This window comes from Varanus komodoensis, unplaced genomic scaffold (assembly GCF_004798865.1).
Source record: "Varanus komodoensis strain SLA01 unplaced genomic scaffold, ASM479886v1 scaffold20_1, whole genome shotgun sequence".
NCBI lineage: Eukaryota > Metazoa > Chordata > Lepidosauria > Squamata > Varanidae > Varanus > Varanus komodoensis.
The window spans coordinates 6,260,097-6,276,217 of record NW_025335587.1 but is presented as its reverse complement, the minus strand read 5'-3'; the positions used below and the strand labels follow the sequence as shown (position 1 = coordinate 6,276,217).

Genomic DNA, 16,121 nt, shown 5'->3' with positions numbered 1-16,121 from the left:
TCCAGCCATTCTACCAAGCCATGGTTTACTACAAAACAAATTACCCAGAAGGAGAACTCATGGTTTATTGTTGGGTTGTACACTTTGGGTTATTGTTACATGTGAACCTGGAACTGTGGTTCATTGCTTGTTTCATCAGGGTACAAAGAACAAGAGTGGCCAAAAATACCAGCAGCTGTGCACACAGATGCAACAATGCTGCAAAAGCATTTAGGAAACAGGGAGGGAGCAGGCAAAGTAAGATGAATGCAAGCAGCTCAATGTTTAAGAAAGCATATTATGGTTTGTTCTGTTGTCTGCAAGAAAACTCTGGGTAGCGTTTAATAAAACATAAGTTAATGTTATGTCAATGTATCAATATAGAGAACTGCACAATAATGCCATGTATTTGTACTATATTTCCCAGACTACCAGTTTTCCCCCACATCAAAGCTACTCCATCACTCTCCATTTGGTATCAAAATAATATGCTGGATGAGTTCCTGAAATGATCCTATTCTTCTCCCACTCAAAAAATGTTGCTAGGTGGCATGCCAGAATTGGGTACCAGACTGTACCGTATGTCCTTGATGGTTGCTCGTTTGAGTGGATCCACTTGAAGCATATGCATGAGAAGAGTGGCAACTAAACGATTGAGGTATTCAGGAATGTAGAAAACACCCCCACGGATTTTTTTAAACAGAGTTGGGACATGTTCGTCGTCAAAAGGAAGAGTCCCACAGAGAAGAGCATAGAGAATCACGCCACAGCTCCAAATATCAACCTCTGGGCCAGCATACAATCTGAACAAAAGGAATCATCGATCAGTCAGTTCCTTAAGAGGGTACATAGGAAGCTACTTTATTCCAAATCAGATCACTGGCTCATCTAGCCAATGTTGTAAACACTGGCAGGCAGAGGTACTCGAGGAGTTTTTCCCACCATACCTAAAGATGGTCAGGACTGAACCTGGAACTCCTGCATGCAAAACACGTGGTCTACCACTGAATTACGGTTCCTCCCTTGACCACTGCAGTTCCAAAGCACATCCTGGGTTACTGGGAAAGGCTGACAGAACCACCCAAAAGGCACCCCACTTTCAATCAAAATGACAGCTGGAAAAGCATCTTGTAATGATCACATCTTTCCTGCTCTTTTGGCTGCTATCACTTACAGTCTATCCAACTTTCTGGAACAGCCTGAAGCTGTCCCAGCTGATCTTTCCTCCTCCATATTCTCCAAACACCACTAACAAACGCTGGCACTTGAGCTCTTTTGAGAATTAGCTACTTAGAAATGTATGGATATGTCATTGTGCAGCCAAATGGAAATGAAGAGTTTCTTTCCACTGGTCAGTTTCTGACATCTGCCCTGACTACTTTTTCTGCAGCTGTCTATGACCATTATCTGTTTCCATAAGTGACCATAATTCCCATTTCAAAAGCATGTCTTTGTTCAAAGTGTTCTCCATTGGCTTCAGGTTCTACCTTCCAGAGATGACTTCTGGTGCTGCATAGTTGGGTGAGCCACAGCTGGTTCGCAGGAATTCACCATCAGACATCATGTTGGACAGTCCTAAAAGAGAAGACTCTCAAATGTTGACATACCCAAACGAAGCCAAAGGTTAGGCACTGCTAAAAGGGGAACACTAGGAGGGGGTGGGGGTGCAGCAAGGAATAGTAAAGTAAAACAAATTTAAAAGATCCTCAGAATTGTGTCATATTTCTTTCTTAAGAAATCATTTCCGACAAGGCAGAAAGGTTGTCCATAAAGGTTTGCTTCATGTTGGAAACCAGCTTCGTGAAGCATTGAGCAACTTATATGGAGAAGTTAGCATCTTTCAACAGGCTTTTGCATCCAGGTTACTCACACAAGGAGTCAGAAGTAAGCTCTGTGCGCACAGGGTACACAGCAGCAGGCTCCTGGATCTCCTACAGGGAGAGAAGGGCCTCATGTTTCAGTGCCTGACGCAACATGTTGTGTGCCTACCCTGATGCTGGTATCCATACTACGCAAAGTCCCTTGTATCCGATCCTCTCTGCTGGGAGGGGCAGGGCTGCAGCCAGTGAGACCGAGAAATGAAAGCAAAGATGCACTCTGTCTGAAACCTGGTGCAACAGCAGGAAGCCAGTGGCAGAAATGCACTAAATAATAACTTGAATCATTTTGTGAAGGATGTTTATTTTATATTGATTTAGATATAAAGTTGGAAAGTCCTTCCTCTCCTGGAGAGTCCACCATCTAGTTCCTGATGAGGTGAAAACTTTGTGTCCACACTGTTCCTTTTCAAGCTGCAGGTGGACATTCATAGCAACCAGTGGTCCTCGTATGAGAGAAACAAAACTGCTTACAGAGAAAGCTACACATCAGGGAAATAGCTAGGCTAAGACCCTTTCCTCTGAAAGCTCCCATTTGCTGTACAAGAACATGTGGTACAAGGGTTACAGAAGCATATCCAGCCATGTGACATTTCAACTACCAGTTTGCAGAGGACAAGGACAACATTTTCAACCACGGAAGCTTTTCACATTGGACAGAAACTGCTAATGGTGATGAAAATCGATTCGAGGTTCTTTGAGAGATGTAAGCCTGTCCACCATGCTGCAAGTGTCGTGGTTACATTTCTGGAATGCTGCTGGGGTCACATACCAAAATGCTGCTGGGGTCACATACCAAAATCGGCTATCTTGGCATTCATGTGTGCATCCAGCAGCACATTCTCTGGTTTCAGATCTCTGTGAACCACCATATGCCGATGGCAGTAATCCACAGCCGACAGAATTTGCTGAAAAAGACGTCTAGCTTCAGCCTCTTCCACCTACAAAAATGCACAGGAAGGGAAACAACACACATGGTCTGTCTGAAAGGACCCTTGTGAGGCTCAAGAGACCAAATTACAGAAAACAACACTAAATGTATGAACAAACAAATGGAGACGAACCACCCCAGGAGATATTTCATTCCACCTCATCTTTCATAATTAAGGCAGTTGCAAGCTTTTAAATTATACTGTTTTAGCCAAGCAAATGTTCAACTAATTACTTTGAGACATGCCTCTGCTACAGATAACAGGTAACAGATAACCCTTGGCAGTTCTTTTCCCAAAATCCCTGCAACAGGGACAAACTTGCCCTTGTTTCACACACTGTCCTGATAGCGCTTCGCTTTATTCCCTCCTCATCAACAGCAACACAAGGGTGCCAGTGGCTGCAAAAGAGCAGTGGGGAAGCCGTGGGGAGAGACTTCATCATCTCACTTTCTTGAGATTACACTGAGGGCCATCATCCGGGGTTGGTACAGCTGAACATCTGCCAAGAACCTAGCCTTGCAAGGGCCACTGCTGGTCATCATGCTGCAGTTGGTTTGCTCACTCAGCCAGACTCATCCAGCCTCAAGGGGTGAGTAATGGAGTGGCCTTGACAGCAAAGCCGCGGCTCAGACACCCATCTCCGGCTCTCTCCTTGGGAAGTGAGCAGGCAGCTGTCACTGCAGTGACGAAAAGGGGCTCCACTGAAGCCAGCCCTGCTCAAGATCCCTCACATGGATCTACAGCAGAATGAGGCAGGTGTGTGCCGGACTGTGGATGGAAGGTCGCTTGTTGGCCTGGCTCAGATGCAACTTTTCTAACTGGTCCTGGGAACGAGCCTGCACAAGCTTGGGTTCATGTGGTCTCCTCTCTTCTGTGCTGCACACTCACAAGGAGGGTATGGATGTAATGATAATTAGTATTAATGGGCATTTCTCCTCCTCTTTCTTCCTTTATCCTCACAACAACCCTGTGAAGATGGCTAGGCTGAGAGGCAGTCACTGGAGCCAAATCACCCAGTGGGCTTCATGGCTGTGCAGGGACTGGATCTCAGATCACCTGAGTCCCAGTCCAGCATGCTTGCGCGCTACCCCACGCTGGCTCTCTCAACTGCCCTTCTGTACTTACTTGTTTTAACTAGACATGGTAGAATACTGAGTGCTTTGTTTTACCTAAAGTGCAATTCCCGCAAGGAAGGGAACTCCACAGACAATAGATTAGGCTAGAACCGCTCACACTGTGGTCTCAGCCTGTTCCATCCCAAAAGTTATGCCAAAACCAGACTCATCTTGTTCTGTTCACAGATGGAGTCCTAATTTTAAACTGTACTTGGGTCTCAACTGGTGAGAGTCATTGGTTAATCACAGTGATGCCATAATCTAAATGACTGTGTATACCTTACATCTTTCTATAGTACATATGGTTATATTGCAGATTTTAATAATCATTTTTTCAGAAAATTAAGAACAGTGGACCAAATTAGGAAACTGTAAGACTACTGGGCACAACAACTTTACTATTCCATTACATGAAGTTCTCATGGTGAGGTGCCAGTTATACTATATGTAGCAGAGAGCATTTCAACTTTGCTAATACCTTCCTAAAGATTTAAAGAAAAAGCAAATGATGACCTGCCAACCTGTAAACTGGTGCTATATAAATTAAATCTATTTACTATTACTTCTTTCACACAGGTTTTGGATTCTAAATATGCACATTTGTAAACAGCTCTATTCCAGAAAAACCTGAAACAATCTGAGCAAGAAAAATAAGCCCTGTGTTCATCCATGAATTGTGCTGATCAGCAGTAAAACGTGCATTTACAGATTCAAACTTCTTTTTAGCTTGAACTCTTCCTTGCACTGCAGGACATTTGGGCGATCATTGTCTTTGCTGGACAATTATAGCACTAACTGATAATTATCACCAAACTATACCACCACAACAAATGAATGCCTAAGATTATCTGAAATGGACACCCACAATAGGAGGCACAGATGTCTGAACATATCAGTTTTGCTGAAGAACTTTGACAAAGGTCAAGTGGCAGCATTCCAGAGGAGATGGTTTAAGTACAAGGGCTTGAAAGTCTAGAGAGTCAGGCAGGTTGCTACTGCTTGTCACTCATATTTATTAAAATATTACATAATTTGAGCAGAATCTTGGCACTGTACAGAATAGTTGCGTAGAAGACAATATACCATCATGGTGTCAGCCCAGTTGCAAGGCATTCTGGATGGGGCTCTGATGAAGCTACATCTATTTTTGGCTTTAATTACCTTAAAAGACTCACACTTAGCAAAGCATGCCAGTTCCCAGGACTGTTCTCTTCTCTCCCACGCACACATTTATCCCTACTGGATAAAGCCACTTACACGTCCATGCTTACAGATGTAATCAAATAATTCTCCACCAGACACATATTCCATTACCATGAAAAAATCTGTTGGTGTGCTGATGACCTGGTACCTATAGAAATGGGGAAACAATATAATTTCTTATCTGAAAAGTCTTCTCCACTAAAACAAAACAAGGTTTACAACCATTTACTAATCTAATGCTGCACTTAAAATGAGCATTAGATTTAACTTGTGTTATTTTTTCATATTCAGATGAAGATACTGATTGCATTTGTTATGATATAACCTCCAGGCCCTGTTAGGCTTGTACGATAGATTAACCTTCCCTCTTCCACTTAAACTCACTTAATACTCTGGAATCTCTTCTCAATAATCTTACATCATTTAGGACGAGCTCTCTTTTCAAATTTCCGCTTTGGCTAGGCAGGCATGAGTATGTCTAAGGCAGCCTGCAACCCTATACATCCTTACTTGGGAGTAAGTCCATTGAATGCAATGAGGTTTACTTTTGAGAGGTATGTATAGGACTGTAAAAAGATCAGATGACATCCAGACTGAAATAATAGCAGAACCTGGTCAATCTGAATTCCAAAGCCGCAAGCAGATAGAGAAGTATTACTTGTATTACTTTGGCCAGGAATTCACTTCTGCACATGGACAAGGGCTGCTATCCAGAACATTCAATTGGTTAACCAAGGATTTTGTCATACAAATGATGCTACAAACCTTCTCAATAAACAAACCAATTATGCCTAGACATAAAGATCTATTTTTAGATTAATGTGGTCTCAGAGTGCCAGAACATCTAGGTCATGTTTTCAAGTGCTTTGTTCAAGGAATTTCCCAATCATGCATCGAATTCTTACACACAACTCAGAATTTATACCAGATATATGGACTATTGGTAAGATATATATCTGCTTAACAATGAATTCCAAGTCTAAACTATACATCATAGGTTATCTACTATGCGAATGATCAGAACAGCAATATTTTATAATATTGCCTCCAAGACTAATTCGGTGTTTCTCAATTTGGCTATGGAGTATTTTTTGGGTTGAAATGTATTGATGGAACCCACAGATGCTAGTTGGAATACCTCTGGGACAAGGGGAGCAAAATAGAAGAAATAAAGTCTTTATTCATATGGAAGCATATAGTATTCCAAAGTGTGTCTGATTTTTTGATTTTAGAGATTTTTTTCACAAAGAATAATAATAAACAGAGCAAAACCACTGTTCTGATTATTAGGATAACTTGCAGAGCCTAAAGATAGACCTCACCCTTAGAACATAATTACAAAGTCTAAAATCCTAAAAATTAATTTACAGAGCCTAGAGTTATATCCAAATCATAAAGAAAACAATCTGAAAAACTTTCTCATCTATTAGCTGTTGGCTGAAGGTTCAAGACTTGCAAGCTGCTCTCTCTTTCCCCCCACTTAAAACAATTTGAAAACAAAAATGAAAGAAACATACACGTTCACACTCTTTCCTTAGCTGCCTGTTGCTTCCACCTACAATAGAGACAAAGGCTTGCTTTGGACTGGATTCAGACAACATGCTAACCCACAGTCAACCACTGAGTATATATTTCATGTGGGTTGCCACAAAATACTGGGTCATTGAAATGTGTGTTACTATGCTGTCTGAACCCAGCTGTGTTAACCACAAACTATCAATGAAGAGAACCCATGGGCTGTTGTTGGGTTGTGAACTTGTTTTGTCAGCTGGGTTCAAACACTACAATAACCCATTTTCCAACAACTCACAGTTCAATCCATGCTCAACCTGACTTTAGTTGCCATGTTGCCTGAACCTAGTTAGCATATTTCTGCAAGTTTATACCCTAAGTTCTAACTACATACATGAACCATGGAATGAAAATCCTGTGCCCAGAGAGGACTGTGTGTTCACAGGGTCACTCACAATGGTGGGTGGGGTGGGATTGCTTTCTTTACTTATTGGATAACAGCCTTTACAGCCTACAGTCTAAAGGGTCCCTAACCCTTTTCAGCCTATGGGCACTTTAGGCAGTTGGGAAAGTATTCTGCGCAGCACCACAAATGTATAGGGGTTGAAAGCGATATTTTATCTGTGTGTGCTTGCATGATTGTGTATCCTGTGTGTGTGGCACTTGATGTGGCTTCTCTTTCTTGGGCTCTTCTTCCTTTTGCTACTTCTTCTTGTCTTTCCTTATCTCTTTCTCTGTCTCCTTTTCTTTCTTGCCTACCTACTGTCTCTCAAGGTCCAAGTTCTCTATTTGCCTTCACTTGCTCACACTTTCTTTCTCTAGCATTTTATGAAGTACCTAATTTAACACATTCAGGGCATGATCTAGTGGACTCCGTTCCCAATGGAGTACAGGCTGTGAGTCATACTGGTGCTGATGGTCTCCTCCACCTCAAGCCTTGCGTGTCATCATGGCGCTATGTTGAAGTACCATGAAAGAGGCGTGGGATGGAATCTGGGGATACAGTGTGAACCACCAGTCTTAGACTCCTCCTCTTCCTATGCCATCCAGGGATGGCAGCCTTCTTAATGACGTTATGTCCACCCTGCTACGCATTACTATCCATGCTGTATTTTCCCCCAGAATCTGATACTGTCTGATTCTCAGCGACTACCTAGCTCACCTTTGGTTTTCTGGCCTTGGTATTTCAGCTGCAGATTCTATCATTTCCTTTTTGTTTGAGTCAGTATCCCATAGTATCCCTTAGGGGGCTTTTTAATAGTAGAAATGGGTCTAATCCCTATTTCTGTATAATTATTATTTTCTCTAGACAAAAGAGCTTCTAATAAAGAAGCTTCCTTTTCGCACCGTTGGGAAGATGTTCTCTTTCATATTTAATCCTTATTTCTTGCTACACATTTATGATATACAATATGCAACAAGAGGAATAGCAGCAGCCATACTTACAATTTGATGATATGAGGGTGACGGAAAAGTTTTAAGTTTTGGATTTCTCTCTTGATCTTCCCAACCACATCCAAACTACGAATTTTTTGTCTATTTAAAATTTTGACTGCAACTTTATGTCCTGTCAGCTGGTGTTCTCCAACTAAATAAAAGAGAAATATTGTATGTTAACTGCAGGAAACATCACTGTTCAGATTAAACAGTTAAGGTTGTTGACATGTGATTTTGTTTATGTCAGTAATCCACATTGTAGCACCCCTAGCTACCTCTAATGGTTCTCATAAAGTTCTACCCTTCCTGCTCCCTTAAAAAAGTTTAAGAAAAGACTTGGAAATATTAGTGCCAATGTTAGAAATGCAGTCTAAATATTAGAAATGCAGCCTTCACTTTCTCCCTTTCTCGCCTCTGGCCTTCTTCTGCCTCTCTTATCTACACCTTTGGCTTGCTATTTCCCCTTCCCTCACAACCTCTAAGCATCCAGTTTGGCTGTTTCTCTCCCTACACCACCTCTCTGGCTTGGTTTTGACTAGCCAAGCCCTAAATTGTCCAGACATTTTAATAACTGACTTTATATTGTTCAAGTTTAAGGTATATAGTTTTACACTGTTTCATAGTATTAACATAGTGTTTTAACCTATTCATACCTTATTTCCCAGCTGCATATTGTATATTTTATTGTATATTGTTATTTAATATCGTTACTATATGTTTACATGCTAATGTATATTGGTATGCATTTATGGTTATTTTTTGATTTACTGCTGCTATTTAATTTTTATATTTTGCTCATATTGCTGCTCTTACTTGTTTTCCTGTAGTCCACTTAGACAGTCCTTTGGACTAATTAACATGGAACATAAGTTAAATAAATAAATAAATAAATAAAGCTACCATTTTATGTTGCCACATCCATCGAGAAAGCCATTTTCTGGTTGCAACCACTGCAGCTGCACAAATTTCCAAAGAAACCCATGGATTCAAAATGTTGATTGAAGGCCCCCTTTCCCAGAAGTAACAGTGCCATTCCATGCATGCTTACTCAGAAATACATCCTTCTATGCTGCATGTCCACACAAAATTAACTCCCCTCCATGAGAGTTATTAGTTTAAATTGCCCATAAACTTATTCAAATCATCTGGTGGATAGGTATTTCCTATGAATAGCCAGGGATCTCCTTTATCAGTGGTCAAGATATTTCCTTTAAAATCAGACTTTTGTTTGCTATAACAAGATAGACTAGATTATTTTTAAAATACATTTATTATCTGTCTTCAGACAGAGCTCAAAGCAGTGGCCAGGCCGTGTTCTGTTCAAGCACAGTTCAGATCCAAGGCCTGCTTAGCTTCAGCAAGTTTGCTACACAGTATACCCTCGGACCTGGAATTTACACTGCAGCATTGGATCCTGCCATGAGTCTTACAGAATGCATTACTTGAAAAGGACAGATGGACCATTTAGATAAAGAAAGGGTAAATGTTTTGCCCAACAATTTGCAGTTCACTAACACTTCACCAAGTTATTTCTATGCAACACTAAATGTCTACTTCTATTAGCTTGCCTTTAGGGATCTCTTTTTGGTTCTCATGAAGCCGCTATGTAATAACAAAAATGGGTCATGGAAGGACTTTTCCAATGCAAGCTGCCTTCATGGAGAAAGTTCTTAGTAGGACTTGGATGCTGCCACCATTTTCTGGCATAGCCAAGGAGGTCACTGGCTAGGCTTATGCTCATGCACTCAGGAATGCAACTACATAGAGAAACTTGTGAAGTGGCTCCATGCATGGGAACAGATATGACAAATTCCATATTACTGCTGTGCTGATCTACATAGGCCTGGTCATAGTAATAGCTGAAGTGGACCTCCTGTCAGCAGACAGATGACATGAGGATTTCTTCATAACAGAAGACATGTGAGGAACATAAGTTGAATGGCTTTTGAGAATATTTACCTGAAGTAAGTTAGAGCACAAACCTATCCATGTTTAGAGGGGGGAAAGTGCCTACACTATTTTATGTTAAATTCAAGCAACCTTCCACATCTGGTTCCTTCTAGCTGTGTTAGACTGGAACTTCCATCATTCTTAGCCAACAAGGCCAATTACATTATATAGCTGATGAAGTTATTATCTATGGTGGCTCTGCCCATATTAGCCTTCTGAAATAACAAAAAAACTAGCTTTAGTTGCATTTTGAGATCATTTTTGACCCCAGGCAAAATACCTTAAGCAAAGAAAATGCTACATATGAAGACTTGGTTCTGGCCGAAATTTTCCCCCAGAAAGTTCAATCAGCATAAAAATGGTCCCCTTTAAGGTTTAATTTTTCCTAAAGCTATGACAAATGAAAAAATCCACATAACTATGTTTGGCCCATTGATCTTTGTTTGCAAAGCACAGTTTGGACCACTAACTTTAAAAAATCATAGCAAAGCTTTCCCTCAATGGACTTTAATTCTATTTGCTGAAGGTTTTACTTAACAATCTTAGTGTCAAAGGAAGACCAAGATTATCTTTTGTTACCTTGTTTGGGGCCTATCGTTTGGAGTATATGAGTTGTCCATACAGCTATTCTTATGGAGATTCTGGATTACTTTTGTGCCCAGGGAATGTTTTGTTTTATAGATACAGATATATAGATAAACATAAAGTGGCTGAAGCCTGAAATCTGGGCATGTTTTAGAATAGGCCCTTGGTGACAATCTCATGGAAGGACTAGCTTGTAGGACTACTTATGTGTAAATTACAGTAAAGAATGTGAGCTGCAGGATGCCAGTTACCCCACATTGCAGAATGGGGGTTCTGATCTTGCTTTTGTGAGTGATAAAATGTGCTATACATGTTTTCTCATAAATAAGCCACAATGAATAAACACCTGGAAGTCCCAGTATAGGCACACAGGATGCAGCCTAGGTGTTAAGGACATCTATTCCATATTAAAATTCATATTTAGAAGTTGCCACTACAATCACTACAACGTATGCCTTTGGACCAAACCTATCAACTGAGTAACATCTACAACGGATAATGAGGTAAGTCCTGGTAGCACAAACTTCAAGTTTACTCAGACAGAAACATTCTATCTCCAAGTATGAGTGCATGGAGAAAAGTGCAGTCTTAGATTATTATCTCACAGATATTTAGCTTTATGAAATGAGATTCATTCTTATTCAAACATGTACACCTAAAATCAGAAGATTGTTTCCACCAGTGTCCTTCTGTAAACAGGAATAAATTCATCCTTCTCCAAATACAACTTCCAGTCTCAAAGGATTGGAGAACCCACCAGAGCAGATTTTAGGGACATGCAGGAGGTGTGGGGAACATGGGAGGAGAGAAAAAGTAAATCCCATCACAATGTAACTCTATTTGCATAACACTGGATTCAGATGTCAGAGAAAACTTAGGTGAAAAAATGAGAGGTACGGAAAATAATCCAAGATTATATAGAAGAAACAATTATTTGGAAATAATTCAGTATCGATACTCATGTTAAGAGTTGACTGGTACCATATATTAGGCTACAATCCTGTACCGAGTTGCCTGAGAGTAAGTCCCAGTGAATTTAGTGGGCCTTATTTCTGTAAAGGTTTGAGTAGCATTGCACTATACATTGTAAACTGCTCTGGCATCAGAGGTTATCCAGTGTTGTTTTGTTTTGCCTTTCTGTAGGACCAATCTGTTGGTCTGGTCTTCATCCTAGAATGCATTAGCTACTTGTGTTTCCTTGACTAGCAACACTGCACACACCCCATCCTGGAACCTCCTGTTACATCCAAATATAGTTCATCTTAAACCAATATTTTAGAAATAAATGGGTTGGAGGAAGGGAAGGTCTACATGAGCAATTGATTTAGATAATGCTTAATGAAGACAGTAATTCCCAGAGGAATTGTATCCACCTGTTGTATTATGTGACCTGAAAAGGGTGGTTTTATAAAACACCCCAAGGTAGAAAGCTGCTTCAAGTCACTGCTTCTCTAAACCATTTCATTTGCACAAAACACCAAGATGGCATTGGTGTCGGAATTCACAGAATCCTCACAATAATACTCAAAAAGTTGGGAATACCATTGTGATCTTACAAGGAAAAGTTACTGGATCTTAAAACCAGGTAAATCTAGGAAGCAGGAGGCAATCTGGAATTATGGATGTGACCTAACTAAAGAAAGGAACAGGGTGGTAATGCAGTAGCTGTATAAGTTGAGCAAGGCACTATTATTAGCAGAGATAAGAGCAGCCTGAAATTCTTTCCTCAATAAGAAAGTTCTAAAAATAAAGTGCCTTGCCATGCTTTGAAATAAAAACACTTTGGCTTGCTATTTTCTATGTGGCTCTATGTGTTCTGAAAAGGAAACTTAATTTTAGAAGGGTTCTTTGGTTTATGTTTTATATGTCTACCTATAGGTTAACTAAGGATAAGGAAAGACCTATGCTTCTAGGAACGTATCACTTTACAGGTGGAGAATGAACTTTTTCTAGAGAATGTAAAGCACCTTAGGTAAAGCTAATCTTCATTGCCGTGAAATGACAGGCAGACAAAGAGTAATGGAAATTGGTCCTAGAAAACTTCCACCCCTTGATGAACTGCTACAACTATTGCAGCAGTACATGAACAGCCTGAGTTAGATGGAAATTGTGTCCTTGGATTTTTAGAGTAATACCTGAGTTAAATCAGTTGCAACAAAAGCAACAAAGGATAGGTTTAACTCATGATATGGGTTACAGAAATCTGGGTTGTTGTGAATTGTGGATGAGACCATCTCAGTGAACCTTGGTTTGTTACTGACAAACAACCAGTAAGAGAACCCATGGTTTGTTGTTCTGCTGTGAACTTTAAATTTTCATTATGCTCAAAACTAAAACCATGAGTTGTTCATGGGTTATTTTTCCAGATTACAAAGGTGGTGGGCAAGAATGGTAAAAATTACCAGCTGACCTACATGTCCATATTACAGGGCTGCAAATATATAGGAAACAGAAAAACAACTAACTAATCTACTTAGGAATTAGGAAAGAAAAACATGGTTCGATTATCTGCCAGAAAAGTCTTGGGCAGAGTAACAAATCATGGATTAAACAACAAAAAGACCTTGGAGTTGTTGTAGACAGTAAGCTAAATATGAGCCAGCAATGCAATGCAGCCGCAGAAAGGTCAAATACTATTTGGTGATGCATAAACAGAAGCATCACTTTCAGAGCATAAGAGGTACTAGTTCCCTTGTACCCTGCAATAGTCAGCCCTCACCTGGAATACTATGTTCAGTTCTGGATACCCAAGTTTTAAAAACATGCAGAAAAATTAGAAAAAGTTCATAGGAGAGCAACAAAGATTATCCAGGATCTGGAAACTAAACACTATGATGAAAGGCTGAGAGAGCTGGGTGTGTTTAGCCTTTAGAAGAAAAGACTACAAGGGGATATGATAGCACTCTACAAGTACCACATAGGCTGTCACAAAGAGGAAGGAAAAGACCTCCTCTCACTCACCCTCACCCATCTCAGCAATATTAAACAAGTGAGTGAGTTTGGTTGCTGGAGCTGAAGGTACGCTGTGACACACTCGATGTTATTCTAACTACTTCTGAACACAAGCTGAACACCCTGACTAGTAACAATGAACTTATGAACAGAACAATGAACACTGTAGCAGATCAGATTCAAGGTAGACACCAGGAGAAACTTCCTAACTGTCAGAGCAATATGACCGTGGAACTGGTTGCCAAGAGAAGTTGTGGGCTCTCCCATCCTAGAGATATTCAAGGCAAAACTGTACAGTCATCAGAGTGGTTGGTTTGACATGGCATCCTGCACCAGTAGGGGTTTGGACCCAATGGCCTTCTTGGCCCCTTCCAACCTACTATTCAATGAATCTATGATCCTATAAACCACAGGTTAAATAAACCATGAGTCTGTATTACATGCAAACTTGGCCAAAGATTGACTGACACTTAACAAGATGATTATGCAAAAAGCTTTCATGGTCCTTAGCCTAAGAAGGTTGGTGAAACAGGCAATATTAAGTCTCTAAGATGCCACAAGTCTTCTTTTTTTGCATGTCCATTAATCTACTTCTGTAAATCACATAACTTTTTATGCTTTGGGTGATTACATGCAAAGCAGCACATGACTTTGTCCTTTAAACAATTGTACAGGAGAGGAAATCTTGGCAAATACAGCTCTCTCACACCCGCAGAAATATTAAGCAAGTGCGTGAGTTTGGTTACTGGAGCTAAAGGTACACTGTGACATATTTGATGTTATTCCAACTATTTCTGAACACAAGCTGAACACCCTGAAGAGCAACACTGCATTCCACAGCACCTTTGGAGGGTGTGCAGGTTTAACTGCAGCTTGCATTTTCCCACAATGGTTCAGGGCTATGGCTCATCATCCTGGAGCCTAGATATTTCAGGAATAACTAAGCAAGGAAGAAGATATGCATGTGATCACAAAGCAGCAGGTTATGAAGAGAGTGGGTATAAACTTCAGAGGAATTACCCTCTTCAGTTATATACAATTCTCCTTTCTCTAGTCTATCAACATCCTCTGATCATGTTACCTTTTCCATGTCTTCTCTACCAATGAAACCAAAACTTTCCACATGGACATGGAAGAAATGGAAAGAGTTGTGGGCTCTTTGTGGGTTTTGATAACATTACTAGACCCTTCAATACCCTAGAATGATTATGTTTTATTCTATGATCTTGAGGACAACTCTCTTCTCTTGCTCCTGTAGTTCATTAAAGAAGGAGGAGAAGAGAAGAGAGCAAATTCCAACCTAGAAAGCAAACTTTTTTTGCTGGAAAGCAAACAAATATCAAACTGCTACTGTCTTCGATGCATCATCTATAAAAGATTGGTCTCTTTATTTCTTTTTCCTTTTAGTGTTGTTGATAGATTAATAATTAATAATAAACAGTCTGCCTTGTAATCCATCAATTGCTTAAAGCAAGCAACAGATACAGAGATATTAGTGTTTCACCCCCTTGGGACTTGTTAAGTCTGGTTGAATGTCCAGAGAGACCAACACAAGTGAGAGGATATTATTTGTTAGGTTGTACAGATGGAGTCACTGAAGCAGTCGGTGTGAGCTTAAGTGGACTCTGGGGGATGGTGGAGGGCAGGAAGGCCTGAAGGAAAGTTGTCCACGGGGTCGCGATGGGTCGGACACAACTTTGCGACTAGCAACAGCAACAAATAGTTAATTCAAGCTCTTTAGCTCCAGAAAGCTAAGGAGAGGTAGCATATTTCTGAAACTATTCAGCATGTGACAGTGTTTTACAATGTTGTTGTTTATTGAATGGCATCAGACCTGCACACTGAAACCTCAAGGAACTAGCTTTAGTTAGGATTGGGAGGGAGCTTCTCAAGGTATCAACTCGTTAGAAGAGAACTTAAATGTTAGTAGTGTGCTACTTTCTAACATCTTACACACACTAAAATACCATGTTCAGCTTTTCAAATAATTCCCAAGTAAGTTACTAACCCAGACAATGTTTTATTACTCTACAAGCCCACATGTTAATAATTTGCAGCTAAGGATGCATATATTTTGTTAAATCTGTTCCTTTTGTGTTTTCTGAATTTTCAGGCATCCACACATTGATGGAATGGGATTTTATTTTTTCAAGGATGTATTATTGCGGTCTACACATGTTTAAGGATTCCATTCCACTTTGCACACGTACATCTGTATTAATATGTGTTTGTGTAAAAGCCCATAAAGAATAAAAAATACACAAGCCACAAATCTTCAGTTGCCATACAACTTGGAAAAAGCAGACCTGCTACACAGATTGCACAGAATGCACAGGCTGGGTATACATAAGTCAATTATCATTGTGGATTTCTTTGACATCCAGTACCCTGATAAATGAAGGGAGTACTATCCTATAAATCTCTAGGCTGCAATCCTATACCTATTTAACTGAGAGTAAGCCCCACTGAATTGAATGGGACTTACATCTGAATAAACATATACAGGACTGCAGTGTTACTCGAGAATATGCCTCAATGACATTAGTGGGACTAACTTTCAATTTATGTTGATAGGATCA

The 16,121-nt window shown here is 40.2% G+C and overlaps 1 protein-coding gene across 5 annotated transcripts in view; it reads right to left on the bottom strand.

The window, feature by feature from the left end:
- PRKAA2 (protein kinase AMP-activated catalytic subunit alpha 2) overlaps window positions 1–16,121 on the bottom strand; it is a 29,380-nt gene that overhangs the window by 11,385 nt on the left and 1,874 nt on the right. For 2 of the 5 annotated variants that reach the window (XM_044430152.1, XM_044430153.1), the window contains exons 2-6: window positions 8,065–8,206; window positions 5,161–5,254; window positions 2,653–2,797; window positions 1,467–1,554; window positions 558–782 (exon numbers count right to left, since the gene is read on the bottom strand). In XM_044430152.1, the coding sequence (XP_044286087.1) occupies window positions 558–782; window positions 1,467–1,554; window positions 2,653–2,797; window positions 5,161–5,254; window positions 8,065–8,206 (694 nt within the window). Of the gene's footprint in view, window positions 1–557; window positions 783–1,466; window positions 1,555–2,652; window positions 2,798–5,064; window positions 5,255–8,064; window positions 8,207–11,243; window positions 12,107–16,121 lie in introns of those variants that run through there. The other 3 variants (XM_044430154.1, XM_044430155.1, XM_044430156.1) reach the window with 3 other exon arrangements.